General features: G+C 41.6%; 1 protein-coding gene across 9 annotated transcripts in view; it reads right to left on the minus strand.

The window, feature by feature from the left end:
- The window catches only part of WDR59 (WD repeat domain 59), a 109923-nt gene that overhangs the window by 43517 nt on the left and 44523 nt on the right, over positions 1-21883 (minus strand). For 8 of the 9 annotated variants that reach the window (XM_067719806.1, XM_067719807.1, XM_067719805.1 and 5 more), the window contains 9 exons: positions 21380-21512; positions 21125-21249; positions 17163-17327; positions 14563-14658; positions 14251-14407; positions 13677-13746; positions 9609-9762; positions 5763-5819; positions 346-479 (listed from right to left, as the gene is read on the minus strand). In XM_067719806.1, coding sequence (XP_067575907.1) covers positions 346-479; positions 5763-5819; positions 9609-9762; positions 13677-13746; positions 14251-14407; positions 14563-14658; positions 17163-17327; positions 21125-21249; positions 21380-21512 — 1091 coding nt within the window. The remainder of the gene's footprint in view (positions 1-345; positions 480-5762; positions 5820-9608; positions 9763-13676; positions 13747-14250; positions 14408-14562; positions 14659-17162; positions 17328-21124; positions 21250-21379; positions 21513-21883) is intronic. The other variant, XM_067719803.1, reaches the window with a different exon arrangement.

The raw sequence follows: 21883 nt of genomic DNA on the forward strand, positions 1-21883 counted from the left end.
CAGAGCAAGGAACCAGGTAAGCCATGCCCAGACTCCTGACCCAGAGAAGCTTTGAGATAATAAATGTGTGTTGTTTAAACACTAGGTCTGTGGTAATTTGCTATGCAGCAGAAGAAAGCTAATGCACTGGGCCTCTTCTAAAAAGGATTCCAGTATCTCAAAAACTAAAATAAACAGGGAGTTCCCCAGTGGCCTAGTGATTAGGATTCCAGGCTTTCAACTGCCTGGGTTCAATCCCTCGTCAGAGAACTGAGATCCTGCAAGGCACGGCCAAAAAATAAAATAAACGACTTTGATATTCATATCTAAGTGGGAAGCACGGCATAGTTGAAATTCTGAACTTACATGTATAGTTCTCCCAATGACTTGTGAACAGGAAGAAGGCAGGCAATATCCTGAATGACCACTTTCCCAGCAGCCTTGATTGGTCGATTCCCAGAGTCTGATCCCTCACGCTTACTTTTCCATCTCCTTGATTTCTGGGGGAAATGACAACATATAACTAATGGGGACTTCGATGAATGGAAACCTACATTTGCAGAGCACACCATAGTTGGGTCATTGGTAATTTGCAGAGACCTTGCATTACATCATGCCCACAATTATATGAATCAGCATCTGTAGAAAATAAAAGGATGACAAAGGGCATTGAGCTCATGGCCCAGAATCCTAAGAGGAAAATAAGCACCTACTGCAGTGCTATATACATTCTGCAGGTGCTCAAAAACACCTTGAAGCCAGAATTTAAAAAAGAAAGAACAGCAAGTAAATAAGTTAGTAAAGACCACAAAAATGTGGGAGAAGAGCAACTTTTAAGGTTGGGTTCAGCCCTAGGTTCAAATTCTTGCTTGAAACTAATTAAAGTTTTTTTTTCTTTCCTTTTCAGACAATTTAAATTGGATTTGTTGAAATTTAATTCAGACACAGCAGTGTGGGATCTGCAAACTTTCATCTATGGGAGGCAGACACAGAAACTGAGCAGCTCAAGAAAAGTTACCCTGTCTTCCCTAGCCCATTTGAATTATTTCTAAAAGTGATCATTTAGAATGTCAAAAATGCCTGAGCAGAGGGACCTGGGTAATGGATGTGGAAGATCATAAGCAATTATCCTATTTCCCCAGAGCCTTCCCTACAAATGGCTACAGAGGAGCCTGTATGTGGGAAATGAGAGATGTCCTGGAAAATGAGAATTATGAGAGTGTAGCCCCATCTGGTATCTTCAAAATGACGACCAGCCAAGGGAGCAATATTCTATTTTATTTTATTGCCAGAAGTTAGAAAGGGGGTCGCCAAAGTGATTCATCTCAGGAGGGAAGTGACATATTTATTAACAAAGGAGGCAAAAGGAACCAGTGAAAGGGCCCAGTAATGTGGAGTCAGAAAACCAAGTCTTACTGGTCTTATTAACACATGCCCTGTCTCATTGCGATCCCAGGCACGTTCCTTTTTTGTGGTGAATTCAGGCTTGTGTCACTCTCTCTTTGCTCACTGGTAACTCTGGGCTCCTGATAAGCTCTGTGGTTCCAATCTCACAAGGTTAATCAGGGGACAATGAAAAGGTGAGATTGCAAAGTGTCAACTGAAAAAGTGCAATTTAAAAATCTGTAATTATTATAAATGTCCATAAACGCTCGGGCATGTAGAGTATTATTTAGATGGTTCATAGATAAATTCGTTTTCCACCAGTGATTTTGATACAATCACTCTTCCATAAATCAGTCATGGTCTATATCCAGGCATTTCTGACCGTTCACGTCCCATCTAACGCCCAAAGTTGTTCAACGCACGTAACTTCCCATAGGATTAGTAAGCGGCATGGAACCTGCTAAACCCAGGACACCCGGACTCAGTGCATGGCAGGTAAATGTAGATGTTTAGCTAAAGTATTTGAATTGTTCAACATCGTTTGTAAATACATATGCTATCAATTTGGAATCTTAACCTATTTGGTCTTAGAAGCAGTTCAGTTACTATGTATCCATACACAAGTCATTATTCTGCAACACAAGAGGAAACTGCATCTATTCTTGGGGGCTAGTAGCCCTTCAATTCTCTGCTGGCCTTGGTTATTTTCTAAAGAAGAACTGTGATGTGGGTGCAAGTAAGGGGTGAGTGTGCTAACGAGAAAAACGGCCTGTCAGGATGGGCTGGAGCCAGGCCAGCGTTTACTGACATTAGACTGTGCTGTCACACGTGCCCTGAGCACTAGGACCAGTTTTACAGAGAGTAACTCAGCATACACCGACCCTGCAGTGATGGGACGGCACAACATGGTTAACTAGAACACGGAGGGCATCAGTCCATAAACTCACTTCACTGTGACTTTTATCCAGACCTCTGGAAGTTTAAGAATCCCGGGAAATTACATACCCACAAGGCCCCACATAACTCGTCATCTCCAATGACATTTAGGGTACTGGATTTTTTTTTAAAGGCAGAAAGAAAAGATCTACATTCAAAAGATTCCATCTGGAATCAAATAGGATCCATCTAATTGGGTCTTCCAGGTTTGTTGAAAGGCTTCTAAAACAGTTCCAGGCACTGACTCTGGCTCCTTATTACAAAGAGAAAATAAGAAGCCCTTCAACAATTGAGCAATTCACGACAGATCCGTTTAACTGAACAGTGGAAACCAATGGACACCTCGTGAGGGATGGGGTCTACAGCTTTCAGACCACACTGGAAACATCCACAGTTGCCTGACTTTTTAAGCAAACCCAATGAAAGCATAATATTAAGGCCCATGTGCCCAAAGTGGTTCATTTGCAAATAGACTAGTTCACGTCAGAATGTTTTTCCTAGCAGACTTGAAATATTTCTAAAAAGGATCATTTTCAGAATGTCAAAAATACTTGAGCAGAGGGACCTGGGTAATGGATGTAGAAGAAGATCACGAGCAATTATCCTATTTCCCCAGAGCCTTCTCTACAATGGCCAGAGAGGAGCCTGTATTTGGGAAATGAGAGACGCCCTGGACTTCACCAATGAGGATGTGAGCTTACTCAAGGCCACACTCCTAAGAGCTCAGCTTTGAACACAGGTTCTCAGGCTGCTAAGCCCATACTTGTTAACCTGCTTTTAAGAGTATGATTTTAAATTAAAAAGGGGGGAAAATTAAGTCCTGACTAAGTTACCTGTTAATATGTAAATAGTTTGATCCATATAAAAACAGATCCATTTCTGCATATACAGAGATCACCTGATTCCAGTGAGGGCTGTCCAACACACCACTGTCTACAATTACTCACTTCTGAAGTCACTTCTCTGCCAAGCGCTGCTGAGCCAGAGCAACGTGCAGACGCAAGGAGCTCCTGTGGCTACAGGGCTTAACACGCCAGGCTCAGGCCAAGGTGCTGTGTTCCAGGCCAGGCTCATGAGCCTGAACCTCGCGCCGTTTAACTTCCTTTTTGGATTTGTTAGGATTCGACACATTCAGAGAAAAGAAAACTCAGGGTCCCAAGAGACGTCTCAAGGCTCTTCTCCCATTTGCAGTCTTGGGTGACAGAGATTGGCAGAAACGGGCCTGTGTGAGTCATCAATAAGTCCTGGATGAAAATGTGAAGATAGTGGTCTGGGCAGCTTTCTGCAACTACCCTTCACAGAATTACAGAAGTCACTGTCTGTATTTCCTGGGACTTCCTTGTCAGCTTCTGGAGACACCAGGCTTCCAGGTGCTTCTCTGTTTGCTCTGTGCTGATGCACAGGTGGTGCTTTACGGACCTCGATAAGCTGCCTTAGAGCCTACAATAGGAGGAGATTCCCTAACACAGGATCACCCTCATGGTAGCTGCCACCAAGAATCGAAGTGTGAAAGCAATTAAGGGACAGCTGTTTTTGTTCATTTAATCCAGCAAGGAATAACTATAAAACATTATAAAAAATCTTTAAGGGGGGGGTCACAAAATATTTTTTCTTCAAACTTGGAGGTTGATGGCTTTTAAACATGAACTATCTCCCCTTCAGGCTATGGAGGTCACTCAGTAAACCTGTCTCACGGCAAATTATTCTGGGGATTCAAATCCAACAAGGCTGCCTAAACAAAGATGTGGTAGATCTCAAATCAGGTGTCAGGGCCTAGGACCCAGGTGCTCCCTAAGAAGCACGGAGTGTTTCCTCTAGTGTTCTGGCAACAAAAATGGTTCATACCTCATCCACACCTTCCCAAGATTTCTTTGCCTTAGTATCTTGCTGGAGATTTTAGAATAACCTCTCTAGTCTGAGCACCTGTCAGGTGACGACAATGACACACCGGGATGAGGTGTGGCTGACCTTTCCAGGTGAGAAAAGGGCACAGGGGCCCTAAAGCCCCCTAAAACCTCCTGCATTGCTCCAGTCCCACTCTGACGGGCTTAAATGTGGATACGTTTCTGTGCAGTAAAATCGGTACCTCTGGGAGGTGAAGGACTCTGCACTTCTCTTAGGTCATCTCAATGCCCCATCGATAGAAAACACCCCTTCCCCACAGATTCCATGAGCAGGGATCGAGGGAGGAGAGACAAAGCAAGACAGACAAGTTATCACACAATGAGACTGGGATGCTCCTCTGAACAGACCAAGAAGGTGTTCATGGAATTACGGGAAACAGGACAGGGAGGATCGGGGTGGGGAGGGAGGGGCGGTGGGAGCGGGGAGGCACTGGTGCAGAGAGCACTGAATGACAACCAATAGCCAGCTTGCGACTGAACCACCAGTGTTACTGCTACAATCGGAGGCAACATCGATGGCAATAAATGGGTTAAATGTAAAAACAGCCCAAGAATAAGCCACCAACTGCTTCGCAGCAACCCCGTCGACAATGCATAATCATCAGCAGAGTGGGCAGTGAGTCAAAATGAGTTCCTCTTTAAATAGCAGCAGGAGCAGGGACTTCTGGAAAAATCCGTGGAAACGCAGCAGTTGGGTTGGTAGGACAGGCTTTCTGAGGAAAGATGGCCATGGAGGCAGCTCCACCCCCAGGTTGTTGGGCAGCAGTGGAACTTGCTAATCAAGGTTCCTGATTTCAACCGGTTTTTATATGAAAAGGTTATAGGACTATGCCCCTAATTTTTTTTTTTGTTTTTTACACCAAATGAAACGTACACAAAAGCCTCAAAGCTGCCTTGTACAGCCTGAGGTCACCATGGCACGACTGAAACACAAAGGGGGTGGGAGAGGAAGACAGAAGAGGAGAGAGTAAGCAAGAGAAAAGGAAGAGAAGATGTCCATTGCAGAGGTTTTATTGTCAATGCAAAATACTGATGGCAAGGAAAAAATTTGTTCCAGGAAATTCCCAAAGGATTAAAATCTAGCTTCGGTGTCATGCCAATGAAGCAGGTGGGCACCTCCCTCTTTGAACTCGAGCAAGACGATAAAAACGGAGACAAAATGGTAGAAGCCTCTTATATCTTCCTCTGCTGCCCCGCCATGCCAAAGGTAGGCTTTTGAAAGCTCTGTGAAATTATACAAATACTCCAAGTGAAATCAGGTGAGCTAAAGGCTTATCACTGGGGTTCTTTCCAAGAAATCCAGCATTCAGCTTCATTTTCAAAGAAGTCCATTCACAATCCTTAACGATATCAGTATTCACCCATTTGAAACTGATAGAACCAGGAGGCAGTCCTTGGTGCCTGACTCCCAAGAGTGAGAAATTGATTATGCTGGTCCTGAAAACCAGCCAGCCTGTCATTTCAGGTTCCTCAAAGCCAGGCAGGTGGCATTTTATTCTTGGGCCTTTGGGCAGAGACAGGATTAGTTAAGGAGAGCATTTGCACAGCGCACAGTACCGGGAAGTCGTTAATTGCTTGTATGGACCAACGTCGCCGGGCAGAGCGAGGAGACATCTGTGCGTGAAAACGTTACACCCACGAGGAGGGAAGAAAAACACCAAGAAAATTAAAAGGGAAAAAATATAGAATAAAATGAAAGCTTCCCATACATCTGATGGATTCAAAGGTACCATAATATACTGCAAAATTGGGATGGGAATGACTGAAAAATCTGAAACTCAGCACAGCAGTATTTAGATTCCGTCACCCCCCTCCCAACCCATCACACTCCATACACAGCTTCAATGCCGTTGTCCTTTAGTCGGAAACACATTTCAAGGTATCAGGAGGCTGACATCCACACAGCTCTGACAGAGGAACTACGACGGAGATTTGTGGTTCTCTTACAAGAATTAAGATCGTAAGAAACAGGTGGAGGGACTTCCCTGGTGGTCCAGAGGTTAAGACTCCACGCTTCCAATGCAGGGGATGCGGGTTCCATCCCTGGTTGGGAACTAGGATCCCTCATGCTGCGCTAAGACCCACACAGGCCAGCGCAGCCAAAAAAAAAGGAAACAGGTGGAGAACTCTGCTTCCCCTTCAAAAGCATACGTATGTGCGAGAAGCTTCTCATTCCTAAAAAGGAAGAAGTTCCTCAAGAGATTCAACACCGAATTGTTTTTGGTGTGTGGCTGGGGGGGGTGGGGCACGCCAGGGAAACTGAAGTCTTGACCTTGGGACTGCAGGACCATCCTCAGAGTGGTGCCACGAGGAAGTGAGAGCCTGAGAGAACTGAAGGGTGATGCTCCCCAGGGCTCTTGCTAACCACGGGAGCATCAGTGTGAAACTGGGAGCATACAACACTGTTTCGCAAAATCAGAAATTACTCTATTAACTTCAAGGCCTCCTCAGTTATTTACATTAAAGCTATTTTAGTGATGTCAACTGAAGTGAATGTGGGAAGCTGCAAAAATTTTTAAATGTTTACAGGGCAATGCCTGATGTTTATCTTAAGTCCTGGGCCTTCTGATTTACCCTAAGAATAAACAATATTTCATCAGCTATTAACAGATGGTCCAGTTACCAAATGAATGTTAGCATCTCTCTGTGCTTTCTAACTTCTTATATGAAATTTAATGGTTTTATTAATTTATTTTTACATCTCTCACATTTAAAAAAATTTTAAGAGCAAACACTGGAATTCCATCTGGAGAACCTCTGGGTGATATAACAAGATGACTTAAGTAGGGCAGGGTAAAAACACAAAAACAAGAAAAATGAGTATTAGTCCCCAGTGGCTCTAGGAAGATATTTCTGCAATCTCCAAAATACTCTATAATTCTTTCATTGTTATACTTTAATGCAGTTATATTCTTTTCCTTTCTTCTTACTCATTTAAAGCTCTCAGGGGTAGAGATCTGAACAAGAATAAAAGTATGCAGGAGAAAAAAAAAAAAGTATGCAGGAGATAAAATTTGGGCTGAAAATGAAGACTTAAGCACAGAGAAATTTAGTACACTGGAATCGTTTCCAGGACAAAAGTAATAAAAGTGATATTATTTGACATTTGAAACTAGACACCCAGGAATCAGAAAATACTTCTCGAGGGATAAAACTGTTATCGTGTCCTCTGTGAGGAAAATAAGATGGCCATATTTCATTCCTGTAATTCCTTCCCCATGCCGTATGTAAATGGGATGGACGTGAACAAGCTTCAAGGAGAGTTTACAAGTTTATTTTAGATTCATCACAAAATAACTGACTGACCAGTTATTGATAACTGATTTTAACTTCTTACTAGGCTGAACCATGTGAAACTTTTTCTTAAGGTCAAAAATGCTCAGATATCAGCAGTTTCATATGATTTAACCTAATAATTACTATGTGTCATACATTAAAATGTGCCTCCCTCTCCCAGGGCTTCTAGGGTTCTTGGAATAGTCTATGTCTTGGAACAGTCTATTTCCTGTGATTGCTAATTGACTGAATTATAGACCTATGATTTGTGAACTTTTCTGCACATAGGCTATACATCAATACAAAAGTTTCATATGAAATTATAATAAAACTACCTCCCCCCCACCTTATTCGCTCACTGTCTGAAATACAATTCAGAGACCACTTACTATGTCATTCTAGGGGACTACAATGGCCTGTTTTCTGGGGAGAAGCAGCACACTGGGAATCACCCCAAAGTGAAATATCACAATCCTTCCTCCACGCCCCAGCATATCCTGTCTGATAAGAGCTAATTATCTATGTGCCTTTGTTCCCTCTTCATGATTACAGTGTGTTTGTCGTAAAAGAGAGTCCAGACCATCAAAAATATAAATGTAGGCCTTACAAAGGCTTCTGCATTAGGAGAGGCTCCTTCTTGGAACTGGAGTTATTTTGATGAAACACGACCTTTACACACTATCACAGGGTCAAAAGTGCAAGTCCCAGCTATGCTGCCCAATCTGAACCCAAGCACGAGAAGCACGGGGCATGATGCAAAGGGGAATTCAGAACTGCCTCTTTGACTAACAGGTCTCCTCAACCTGGCCCTGGTGCTAAAGAAAATTCCCACATTTATTCAACCTTGAGTTTGTTTAGCTACTACATCAATAATAAAATGCCTTAGTTCCAACCAGTTTATCAAAGCTTCTCACCAGTTACTCGCTAGCTTGCAGAAAAAGAAAAAAAAATTTTTTTTTTGAATGTAAAGGACTTGGGAAGATAAAAGTGTTCTAAGAAGTTCTGTGACAGGTGCAGGACAGGGCGGGGTGGGGGGAGGCAGCGGTGGGGTGGAGAACTCCGTCAGAGATGCAAAGAAAGGGACTATGGAGCTGGCCAGAAAGGCAACCAAAAAATCATTTTCCCTGTTTGACTGAAGGTTTTGCCCAAGACTGGTCATGCCTCAAGCATCAGTTCCTGCCACTCATTTGTCACATACAACCCTAAGACCTGACAAAGTCAGCGACAGCCAACATCATGCAAACCAGGAAGGTTAGACACTACACTGTAATCAAAGTGAAGACACCTCCAACACCTGCTGGAAATTGGGGTTTTATTTTAAATAACTCAATTTTTAACAAAAAAACAAATTTTAATTATAGTCAATCCATCATTTCTCAATTAGTGGGAGAGCAACAAAGAATTCCTAAGGACTGAGTTTGTGAGTAGCTCAGTGGTAACCAGTTAATACATCATGTCAGTTAAAAGACAGTTTAAGCCAGACTCAACCTGATAACACAGAAAGTTCTCAGAATCATTCCCACGCTCTGCCGATATTCTCTACACTGTCGTCACCAAAGGCTTCTGACAGCTTAATAGCTACTGTAGGGACGATGAGTTCCTTAAGAACCCAGGAACAGAAGGACAGTTTCAGGTGATTTTTGTATAAACCGGTCCATTCAAATGGGTATTTCGGTGCAGACTTTGTGAAAGTATAAAACCTCTTAGAGGTCAACTTGAAAACTTCCCACAACTATGAAGTTCCAAATATATCAGGATCCCAAGCCTTCTGAAGCATCCCTTAATTTGGTGACAAATATCAGAATACCCAGGAAGACCTGAAGCTACATGATTCTATCTCAGAGGATGGGAATCGACTTCATGTATGGGGATCACAGGACAGGGTTAAAGGGGAGGGAAGAGTACGGATTATAACAACCAACCACCCCTCCCCCTCCTATATAATTTACAGTAGTTAAAAACCAACCGAAAGGAACAAAGCAACGGTCTTTCTCTAACACACTAAGTATGAAAGGGAAAGACCCCAGGGGTATCACTAATTTAGCTGCTGTGCGTGGCAGGCAGGGAGGCCAAGGACAAGAATCTGGGGAAGGGATAAGAATCAAAGGCCGTGGATCAGCCGCTTACCCGCTCCTTGTAGTAGAAGGAGCTGATGGAGACCTGCTCCTTCTCACTGCGCGTGGGGCTCCCGCTGTACAAACGGAGGTTCCCAGGGGCCTCTGTGCGGATCTTCATGGGCGCAATCAAGCCAGTATGATAGGCAGACAAAGCTGACAGAGACCTGTGGTTGAAAAGGCACGATGAACCGTACTGGCTTGGATCTTTCCATAGTTCTAAGTGATGCCATTCTCAGCGCTTGATGAAATCAGGAGAAAAAGATGGATAAAACGGGGAAAAAATGGAAACTCCAAAAAGGAATCAAAGAGCACTTTTAGAACTGAAAAATGCTTTATCTGCAGAAGCGGGGAATGTTTCTATGACTATATACATAGAAAATTCAAAGGAGTCTATAAATTACTGAAACTAATAAGTGAATATAGATACAAGGTCAATCTACAATAATCTACTGTATTTCTGTATATTAAAAACAAACATTTGGAAAATAATAAAATTGCATTTACGATAGCATCAAAACACATGCAATACCGGGCTTCCCTGGTGGCGCAGTGGTTGAGAGTCCGCCTGCCGATGCAGGGGACACGGGTTCGTGCCCCGGTCTGGGAAGATCCCACATGCCGCAGAGCGGCTGGGCCCATGAGCCATGGCCGCTGAGCCTGCGCGTCCGGAGCCTGTGCTCCGCAACGGGAGAGGCCACAACACTGAGAGGCCCGCGTACCACACACACACACACACAAAAAAAAAACACATGCAATACCTAGGAACACATTAAAAAAAAAAGTGCATGGAAAATACAAAATATTGCTGAGAGAAATTAAAGACTCAAAACAATAGAGAAATACACCATGTTAATAGACTAGAAGATTCCAGATTGTTAAGGTGTCAATTTTCTCCAAGTTGATCTATAGAATCAACACAACTCCAATCAAAATATGAGCAGGCTTTTTTCTGTAGGAACCAGTAAGCTGATTTCTATTTTTACAGAAATGCAAAAGATCTAGAGTAGCCAACACAATCCTGAATGAGAATAATAAAGTTAGAGGACTTAACATTACCAGATTTGAAGACTTACTATATAAACCTACATTAACAGTGTACTGTTGGCATAAGGAGAGACCAATAAACCAAAGAAAAAAATAAGAGTCCAGAAACAGATCCAAAACATACGGTCAATTGATTTTCAACAAAGGTATCAATGCAAATTCAACAAAAGCAAAATCTTTTCCATAAATAGTGCTATATATATAACAACTATATATCTCTACATAAAGAATTTACATCTGTAAATTTTTAAGAGAAAACACAGAATATTTTCATGACCTTGGGATAGGCAGAGATTATTTTTAGACAGGACACAGAAGCACTAACCCTAACACTTAAAAAGGATAAACTGAACTGCATCAAAATTAAAAACTGCTGAAAACTGAAAATCATTAAAGAGGGACAAAGATAAGCCATAGATTAGGAGAAAATCAATACATACACCCAGCAAAGAATTTGCAATAAGAATTGATAAAGAACTACCACAAATAGATAATAAGAAACACAGTCTAAAAAAAACTGGACAAAATACTAGAACAGGCAAATCACCAAAGAAGATATTCAAGTGGTCAATTAGCACACAAAAGCTGTTCACCATCATTAGTCACCACCATGGAAGCACAAATTAAAGCACAATGAGATAATACTACACACCCACCACAATGGCTAAAGCTGAAAAGACTAAAAACACCAAGTTTTGGAGAGGATGTGGAGCAGCCAGAACTCTGGAACGTTGCTGGAAGAGTGTAACACGGCATAACCACGGGGACAGACTTTTTGGCAATTCTAATAAAATTAAACATGCACGTATCCTATGACCCAGGGATTCTACTCCTTGGGTAGAGAAATTAATACACATGTCCATAAAAAGACTTGTATGAAATTAAAAAAAAAAAGACTTGTATGTGTAGGTCTACATATAATAAAATAAAAACTGGAAATCATCCAAATGTCCATCAACAGGAGTATGAATAAGCAAATTATATTATTTTCATACCATGGAACTACTGATCCATGCAACCACGTGGATCAATTTCAAAAACGTTAAGTTGAGCAAAACATGCCAGACATAAAATAGGACATGCTGGATGATTCTACTTAGATGAAGTTCAAGCACAGGCAAACTAAACTTCAATGATGGAAGCAGAAGAATCATTTCCTCTGGGTAAAGGGACCAGGGAACTTTTGTGAGTGAGGACAAGGCTCTGTATCCTGATCTGGGTGCTGGTCATCAAGGTACAGACTTCACATTTGTGTACCCTAAATTATACCTCAATACAATACTGTTAGTAAGAAAAATGTTCTAATAGGAACACTTTCCCACTGACCCAAAGTCCAGACACAGATATCTGTTGTTTCCTTTTAAGAGTAGGTGATTGGGGGCTTCCCTGGTGGTGCAGTGGTTAAGAATCTGCCTGCCAATGCAGGGGACACAGGTTCGAGCCCTGCTCCGGGAAGATCCCACATGCCGCGGAGCAACTAAGGCCGTGCGCCACAACTACTGAGCCTGCACTCTAGAGCCCACAAGCCACAACTACTGAGCCCATGTGCCACAACTACTGAGCCCGTGTGCCACAACTACTGAAGCCTGCGCACCTAGAGCCCGTGCTCTACAACAAGAGAAGCCACCACAGTGAGAAGCCCACGCAGCGCAATGAAGAGTAGCCCCCGCTCGCCGCAACTAGAGAAAGCCTGCATGCAGTAACAAAGACCCAACTCAGCCAAAAACATAAAATTAAAAAAAAAAAAAAAAGAGTAGGTGATTGTTTCCTAATCCAACCTTTCAAATAAGGAATCTAGTGTAATGTAGGGTGTTCTCTGGCATTTAACTCCCACTTCTTGTAGGGTCAAGTTCTCATCTGCTTGGGTTACTGCAGAAACTGGCAAACTCCCAGGACAGCCGTAGCACCTGCTCATGAACTTGGTGCAATGTCTTTTCTTTCTTGTTAGCTTAGCTATTCATTATTAAGTATGCTAATTATATCATATACAGTATAACCAGGTGTTTGTAGCAGGAGGGTTTCCAAGTTATCCTGGTCATCACACTGCAGAACCAGAAGTCTACAGCATAATATTTAAGTTTAAAAAAACCACTAATATGAGGAAGGTTGTAAAGGTGTGGGGACAGGGGTATATGTACTCTGCACTCAATTTTGCTATGAACCCAAAATTGCTCTAAAAGATAAAGTGTATTAATTAAGAAAAAAATTTACAATATGATCCAGTCATTCAGTTCCTAGGTATATATCCAAGAAAAATGAAAAAATATATATCCACACAAAATTTGCACAGAATGTTCATAGCAGCATTATTCATAATGGCCAAAAAGTGGAAACAGTCCCAATGTCCAATGACTGATGTATGAATAAATAAAACATGGTATATACATGTAATGGAATATTATTTGGCAGTAAGAAGAAATGAAGTACTGATACATGCCACAACATGTATGATCCTTGAAAATATACTAAGTGAAAGACGTCAGTTACAAAAGAACACACATACAATTCCATTTATATGAACTGTCCAGAACAGGCACATTTATAGACAGAAGGTAGATCAGTGTTTGCCCAGGGCTGGAGGAATGGGGGACTTAGGGACTGGGGTGACCCTTAAGGGATTCAAAGTTTCTTTTTGGGATAATGCAAAGGTTCTAGAATTGACTCTAGTGATGGCTGCACATACACTACATGTGTGTGGTAATGTTAGAAGTGGCCTATTAGTGTTACGGGACTATAGATTATCTCTTGCTATTATTCTAGTTTTATTTAATATTCAGATAATACTTGAGCGATAGGGGAAGAGCACATTAAAAAAGAATTTGCCTTGTTTTGACAACAGTTTTTATCAAGCAACTCCTAGTAGTAACTTTACAGTAGAAATCTCAGCTTGGGTGAAATTCAATGAACCATGATCTTTTGGGAGTTAATCTTATAATGAGTGATAACTAACACAAATTGTCCAAAGACAAATTCCCAGATGTCTGCCTATTTCTGGCCCATGAATGTAGCGTACACCTGCATCTCCCAGACTCACCTCGGAGTAGGCTCAGTCGGAGACACCGCTCGGTGCATCGTCATGGGCCTTGTGAAATACACCAGGTACCCTGTCAAAGGAGACATCACACGTGCACATCAAGGTCAATGAGCTGGTCACGGGAAATCCTAAGAAAGCACTGGTCCATCTTTTGTCTACCTCAATATACCTGAAGGATAAGACATAGTATCCTAAGCTACACAGGCTCACCAACGGCAGCCGTACTTAATAAAAACAAAGATAAGAATCTCCAGGATTCAGGAGAGATGGGATACATGTGGTTTGGAAAAAGTCTTCACAGGTACTTTATATTTCCTATGTGTATTTTCAATAGGTTGAGTCAAGACTCAAATTCACACTCATCAGAATGAAACAAGTTAAGTCTGTAAATCTGGTGAACATTCTTAGGGTATGTCCCCAGATGCCAATTCGGCTTCAGATAACACTATGACAGAAATCTTTTGAGTTCTCAGGAAATAAAAACAAAGAAACATTTTCTGATGGAAATTTTTATACAGACATTCTTAGCTTCTCTCTCTCGAAATCTAGAATCAGAGAACCTAAAGAGACCAACCTGCCCCGCAGAATCTGGCCCCCGAGGTTCTGGGAAAGGGAATATTGGCATCCTGGTAGGACCCGTAGGCGGTGGTCACCCGGGCAAATGTCGGTAGGGGTGGCGTGACAGAGTTCGGGAGCGCGAAGGGATTGCTGGAAGCGCTGTCTTCTTGGTTCTGAAATTTTAAAAGCAAGAGACTAAAACCCACAATCTGTTTTCAAGCCAAATTACAAAACAGGACACATTATTCCAAGATCAGGGAGCCCAGGATTTTAGGGAGGAGGAAAGGAAACGAAACCCCAAAGCATAGCTTGGTAACAAGGGTCCCACCACAAAAGACTCAAGGCAGGAGACGAGCTGGCGCAGGCAGGGCTCCAAACAGCTCTGGTTGCGTTTCACTTTTTGCAGGGAAGTGTCTTTCAGGATCTAGAAAAGGCACAAAACGCAGTCAAGAAGAGCAACATTCTTTCTCCTGATTCTTTTTTATTGTGTGAAGCATCGGAAGCAGCAACGATGCTGGGGCACCGGAGCATGGCTGTGTCTGAGGCTGCCAACACAACACACCACCTTCCCCCTCCCCGAGAGGCTCAGGGAAAAGATTCATTTGTGAATCCTCTTCCAGATGCCCTTTCCTTTGCCATGGCAGGCACATGCACTGGCTCTCAGAGAGCACGATTAGAACCACCATTCTTCCTTTATAGTGAATTCTACTCCTTTGCTCTCCCCCGACCCCACCCTCCTCCATGAGAAATCTCAGCATCACTTAGAGTAATATCCTCCAGTCTGGACTGAAAACTGTTCCATGTGATACATACATGCCAGGGGGAACAGATTTCACTTTAGTGAAAATTAAAATGTACCTTTTTGGGGGGGGTCCTTTAAAAATATAAAGCCTAATATACCTGGACAAAACTATAATTCAAAAAGATACATGCACCCCTATGTTCATAGCGCACTATTCACAATAGCCAAAACATGGAAACAACCTAAATGTCCACTGACAAATAAATTGATAAAGAAGGTGTGGTACATACATACAATGGAACACTACTCAGCCATAAAAAAAGAACAAAATAATGCCATTTGCAGCAACATGGATGCAACTAGAAATTATCATACTAACTGAAGTAAGTCAGAGAGAGAAAGACAAATACCATATGATATCACTTATATGTGGAATCTAAAATATGGCACAAATGAACCCATCTACAAAACAGAAACAGACTCACAGACATAGAGAACAGACTTGGGGTTGCCAAGGGTGAGGGGGAAGGGAGACAGATGGCCTGGGAACTTAGGGTTGGTAAATGTAAACTATTTCATTTAGGATGGATAAACAACAAGGTCCTACTGTATAGCACAGGGAACTATATCCAATCTCCCGGGATAAACCACAATGGAAAAGAATATTAAAAAAAGAATGTATATATGTGTATAACTGAGTCACTTTGCTGTACAGCAGAGATTGGGGCACAACGTTGTAAGTCAACTATACTTGAATAACATATATATATTTTATATACATACATATATGCAGCTTAACATTTTAAAGCACATGCTATCGGTATAACCTGACATACACATACTGAAGGTAGGCATGTAAATTGGACCTGGGCTGTCTAACATGGAAGTCATTACCGGACTATAAAGCACATGAAGTGTGGCTAGTCTGGATTGCGATGTGCTGTAAGCATAAAATTCACACCAAAAGTTGAAGACTTAGTACCAAAAAAAAAAAAAGAAGAATGTAAGCTCTTGCAATAATTTTTATACTGCTTACATGTTGATATGATAATACTCTGGATACACTGGATTAAATTAAAATATTATTGAAATTAATTTACCTTTTTTTATTAGTATGGCTACTAGAAAATTGAAAATTACATGTAGTCTGCATCACATTTCTATTGGACAGCACTGAATTAGACCTTTAAAACACTTGCTTATCCTATCATTTTTATACCAATAGAAAAATCTACCTTTTTTGTATGTCCAAACAAGGCAACGAAATGTTCAGACTCCAAGGACAAAACGTCAAGTACCACAAAATCTGAGTGATTAGCATTTCACAGACCCTCACAAAGCTTGAACAATTTCTTGGTTACCTACCATACCCCAAGAAGATAGAACAATCAAGTGTACATAACACAAACTAGGCAAAAAATGAATAGCATTCAGGTCAACTTGTTGCTGTCAGGATATTTCTGCTATTTCACATGCGATGCTGCTCAGACCGAAAAAGACGTATCTCAGCTCATGGGGCTTTTTTATGAGGATTCCACCTGATTAGCTCTGCGTGAACTGACAAATCAAGTTTCTGAACCTGTAAGGGTAAAGACGAGATGCCAGGCTGTACCCCTCCATTCAGGCACCGCTGTCCTATCACACCTCACCTGTCCAGCCAGCCAGCCTCACTCTAAGTAACAACATCTCCTTTTATGGAACAGATTTTTTTAATGACCTTACATACTTTTTTTCTGATTAGAAAGTATCTTTTAGCTTCAGAATACATTTTGCCTACAGTTTCCAAATAAATGAAATTGTATTGTATTAACCTGGGATTAACACATAGCTTTAATGAGATCTGTGAGCAGATTATATGCAATTACATAATTGCCTATGATTTATATGCAATATTTCTGAAGTTATATGCAATATCTGTGCAAATTTTTCTGTGGAAGGGTGTGTGGCTTTCATTAGACTTTAGAAGGGGGCGGTCCATGACCAAAGAGATTAAGAATCAGCGCTCAATGTTTTCTACACAAAAAGAATACAGCTGTTAACCCTGCTAGGTGGAAGGACACATGATGTCCAAATCTTATCGACTCGTTTTTTTCACTCAACTTCACTGCTCGACTCAGACACTGATGCAAATGAGCAGTGCTCTCCACTTCAGACATCAAGGAGAATTTATGAACACAGATGCCCACCTTGAGCAGCTTCGCTTTCATAGTGGATGTGATGGTGGTGGGGTTAATGAACTGGAAGGAAGGGGCCGCGTGGTTCGGGTACTGCGCAGGGAACTTCACCAGCATCTTGACGCGGTGGTTGCTGCAGTGCACAGACACTGTGCAGCTCCTGTCTGCTGCGTCCATCTGCAGGGGACAAATCAATAGCTGCTTTGGAGAGGAACTGCAAAGGGTCTTCAGATGCAAACAGGTTTAAATAAGGTAACTGAATGCTCTAGGTTCCTGGTAACGGAGTGAGAGAGAGTCTCCAAAGATGAATTTGGAAGATGTGGACAACTCATTTTCAAAACGGATTTTTAATTTTAGCACGATTTAATAAATTCAAAGTGTTTTTGCTTAAAAAAGCTTCATCCCAAAGCTGTGAGATAGGCTGAAACTTGTTATATTTATTTTGAGATGGGAAAATAAAGCAGGAAGATGTTAAAAACTTGACTCAAGTTAAAAGTACTCCGGGGACCTAGGAATAAACCTACCTAAGGAGAAAAAAGACCTGTATGCAGAAAACTAAGACACTGATGAAAGAAATTAAAGATGATACAAACAGATGGAGAGATATACCATGTTCTTGGATTGGAAGAATCAACATTGTGAAAATGACTATACTGCCCAGAGCCATCTACAGATTCAAAGCAATCCCTATCAAACTACCAATGGCATTTTTCACAGAACTAGAACAAAAAATTGCACAATTTGTATGGAAACCCAAAAGACCCCGAATAGCCAAAGCAATCTTGAGAAAGAAAAACGGAGCTGGAGGAATCAGGCTCCCTGATTTCAGACTATACTACAAAGCTACAGTAATCAAGACAGTATGGTACTGGCACAAAAACAGAAATATAGATCAATGGAACAGGATAGAAAGCCCAGAGATAAACCCACACACATATGGTTACCTTATCTTTGATAAAGGAGGCAAGAATATACAGTGGAGAAAAGACAGCCTCTTCAATAAATGGTGCTGGGAAAACTGGACAGCTACATGTAAAAGAATGAAATTAGAACACTCCCTAACACCATACTCAAAAATAAACTCAAAATGGATTAAAGATCTAAATATAAGGCCAGACACTTAGAGGAAAACATAGGCAGAACACTCTATGACATAAATCACAGCAAGATCCTTTTTGACCCACCTCCTAGAGAAATGGAAATAAAAACAAAAATAAACAAATGGGACCTAATGAAACTTAAAAGCTTTTGCACAGCAAAGGAAACTAATAACAGGACTAAAAGACAAACCTCAGAATGGGAGAAAATATTTGCAAATGAAGCAACTGACAAAGGATTAATCTCTGAAATATACACACAACTCATGCAGCTCAATATCAAAAAAACAAACAACCCAATCCAAAAATGAGCAGAAGACCTAAATAGACATTTCTCCAAAGAAGATATACAGACTGTCAAGAAACATGTGAAAGGATGCTCAACATCACTAATCATTAGAGAAATGCAAATCAAAACTATAATGAGGTATCACCTCACACCGGTCAGAATGGCCATCATCAAAAAATCTACAAACAATAAATGCTGGCGAGGGTGTGGAGAAAAGGGAACCCTCTTGCACTGTTGGTGGGAATGTTAAATTGATACAGCCACTATGGAGAACAGTATGGAGGTTCCTTAAAAAACTAAAAATAGAACTACCATATGACCCAGCAATCTCACTACTGGGCATGTACCTTAAGAAAACCATAATTCAAAAAGTGACATGTACCACAATGTTCACTGCAGCACTATTTACAATAGCCAGGACATGGAAGCAACTTAAGTGTCCATCAACAGATGAATGGATAAAGAAGATGTGGAACATATATACAATGGAATATTACTGAGCCATAAGAAGAAACGAAACTGAGTTATTTGTAGTGAGGTGGATGGACCTAGAGTCTGTCATACAGAGTGAAGTAAGTCAGAAAGAGAAATGTATGCTAACATGTGTTAGCTACTGTATGCTAACATATATATAGAATTTTTTTAAAAATGGTTATGAATAACCTAGGGGCAGGACAGGAATAAAGACACAGACGTAGAGAATGGACTTGAGGACACGGGGAGGGGGAAGGGTAAGCTGGGACTAAGTGAGAGAGTGGCAATGAAATATATACACTACCAAATGTAAAATAGCTAGCTAGTGGGAAGCAGCCACATGGCACAGGGAGATCAGCTCAGTGCTTTGTGACCACCTAGAGGGGTGGGATGGGGGGGTGGGAGGGAGACGCAAGAGGGAGGGGATATGGGGATATATGTATACGTATAGCTGATTCACTTTGTTATACAGCAGCAACTAACACAACAATGTAAAGCAGTTATACTCCAATAAAGATGTCAAAACAAAAAAAAAGTACTCCTGGGAAAATCCTTCTCTCTAAAGGAGACGGGGGCTGCTAGGGGCTGGCGAGAGAGGAAATGGGAAGAGGCTGCTAGGGGATGTAAGGCTTCTTTGGGGATGATGAAAATGCTCTGGAAGTAGCACTGGTGATGGCTGCATGGCTTTGTGAATGTACTAAGAACCACTAAATTGTGCACTTTATTTTTTTTTTAAGATTTTTTTTTGACGTGGACCATTTTTAAAGTCTTTATTGAATTTGTTACAATATTGCTTCTGCTTTATGTTTTGGTGTTTTGGCCTCAAGGCACGTGGGATCTTAGCTCCCCGACCAAGGATCGAACCCATACCCCCTGCATTGGAAGGCAAAGTCTCAACCACTGGACCACCAGGGAAGTCCCTGTAAACTTTAAAAGGGTGAATTTTGTGGTATGTGAATTACAGCTCAGTAATTTTTATTTTATTTTATTATTATTTTTTATTTGGCCGCGCCACGCAGCATGTGGGATCTTACTTCTTCAACCAGGGATTGAACCCACGCCCCCTGCAGTGGAAGTGCAGAGTCTTAACCACTGGATCGCCAGGGAAGTCCCTCTCAGTCATTTTTAAAAAGCAGTCCTGGGAAAGGAATCAAGATCTCCTTCTTAGACTAGATCACTGGATATCCAAACTGTTCTCAACTGGGACGAAGGGAATATAAACTGAGTTGATATAGATAACCAATTAATCAAGGAATCCTTTATCTCTTTTGATTTCTTGTGCTGCCAACTAGAGATGGCAGCTGGAGGATGGCAAAAAGAGCCACACATATGGGAAATCTGGAGACTCGGATTCAAATAGCTGTTGACCTCGGACAAGTTATTTCATTTCGTAGTGTCTCTGTTTCCTGATCTGTAGAGTGGGGATAAAACCACTTATTGCAGAGCTGTTTTAAAGGCCAAATGATACAATTATGTAAGTGCACAGATCCAGGCCTACTGTTAACTGAATCTGGGCAAGAGAAAAATTAATCAAGTTTTAAAACTCCTTCACAGAAAGACTCAATTCCCTGAAGCACAGAATTTCAATACCTGCCCAAAAGGAAAAGAGTAAATCTCTCTGTGTGTTAAATGAACAAAGAGGCTTGGTCACCTTCTTAACATGCATCTAAATCTTTGAGGAAATGACCAGCTTACAAGGCAAGATCGTACAGCAAAGTACTAAGAGCCTTGGAGAGTCAGGAGGCTGGCTTCCAAACTCAGCCCTGCCATTAACTTTGCCAGTAACCCCCACCAAAACACTAAACTTTCCAGGAGCTGAGCATCTTCACATAGAGTAAAATGAGGTGTTAGAGCATCTAAGGAGATTTTAAGACATTTGAGCATCAGTTTATCCCTTGGTTCATCTTATGAGAAAATAACAGGGTAAGGGAAAATAATCTGCGTTTGTAAAATATCTATGTCCTTAGATAACATAGAAAACAAAAAAGCAAGCACAGAACACTTCCCTGTTAAAGCAGCAAAGCTATATTGCTAGCCTAAATCATGGCTGAAATAGTCCCCTCACCCACCAACCGCCAACCGCAAGCGAGAGACAGTTTGCTAAGCCCGAGCACCTCCACGTTCACATTGCGGATCTGCACGTTGATCAGGGAGAACTCCTGCTGCAGAGTCTGAGGCAGGCCCAGCTGCTCTGATTTCTTCTCTTCCAGGAGACTGCTTGGGGGGTCTTCCTTTAAGACTAGCAGGAGAGAGAGGGTAACTTGTTGGAAAAGATTTCTGAAATGGATTCAGAGAGCAGTTCTGGGGTATTTGCCACAACTCGGAGATGCACAGAGGGGCACCGCACCTAAAACAGTGTGAGCAATTACCTTCTTCCTCCCCGTGGCTGGAGTTGTGCTGGTGATCTGTATCCTGAGTGTGAAGGGTCTTCTCTGGTTCCGGCAGAAGAGCAATGCTCTCAATGAACTCATCAACACCATCTAAGATGTCATTTGCACAAAGCTGCAACAGAGGGGACGACATAGATCTAGGTCTAGAGAAGTCAGTGGAAAGGACTGTCGTGTTTGATTGAGTTCTGACTTAAAAATGGGAATCACAAAGGCGAGAGATGTCAGCCCCAAACACATACAATCAAAATGAGTTTTGCCCATCACCAATTCTCCCTGGTTAAATACACAGGGTAACAGACTCTATTAGTCTACCCTGGAAAATGTTTTATCCTGTTCATAGGTTACGCAAATCTCAGAAAACCTTTTAAACTCCAGCCTTGATGGAGTTATTCAGCCAACACAAGACCAAAAATATCATAACCTCAAAGCATTTGGAGCAAATGGTACTTTTTGGAGAAAACAGATTTAAAAGGCAATAAGGTG

The sequence above is a fragment of the Pseudorca crassidens genome, chromosome 20, assembly GCF_039906515.1.
Source record: "Pseudorca crassidens isolate mPseCra1 chromosome 20, mPseCra1.hap1, whole genome shotgun sequence".
Lineage (NCBI taxonomy): Eukaryota > Metazoa > Chordata > Mammalia > Artiodactyla > Delphinidae > Pseudorca > Pseudorca crassidens.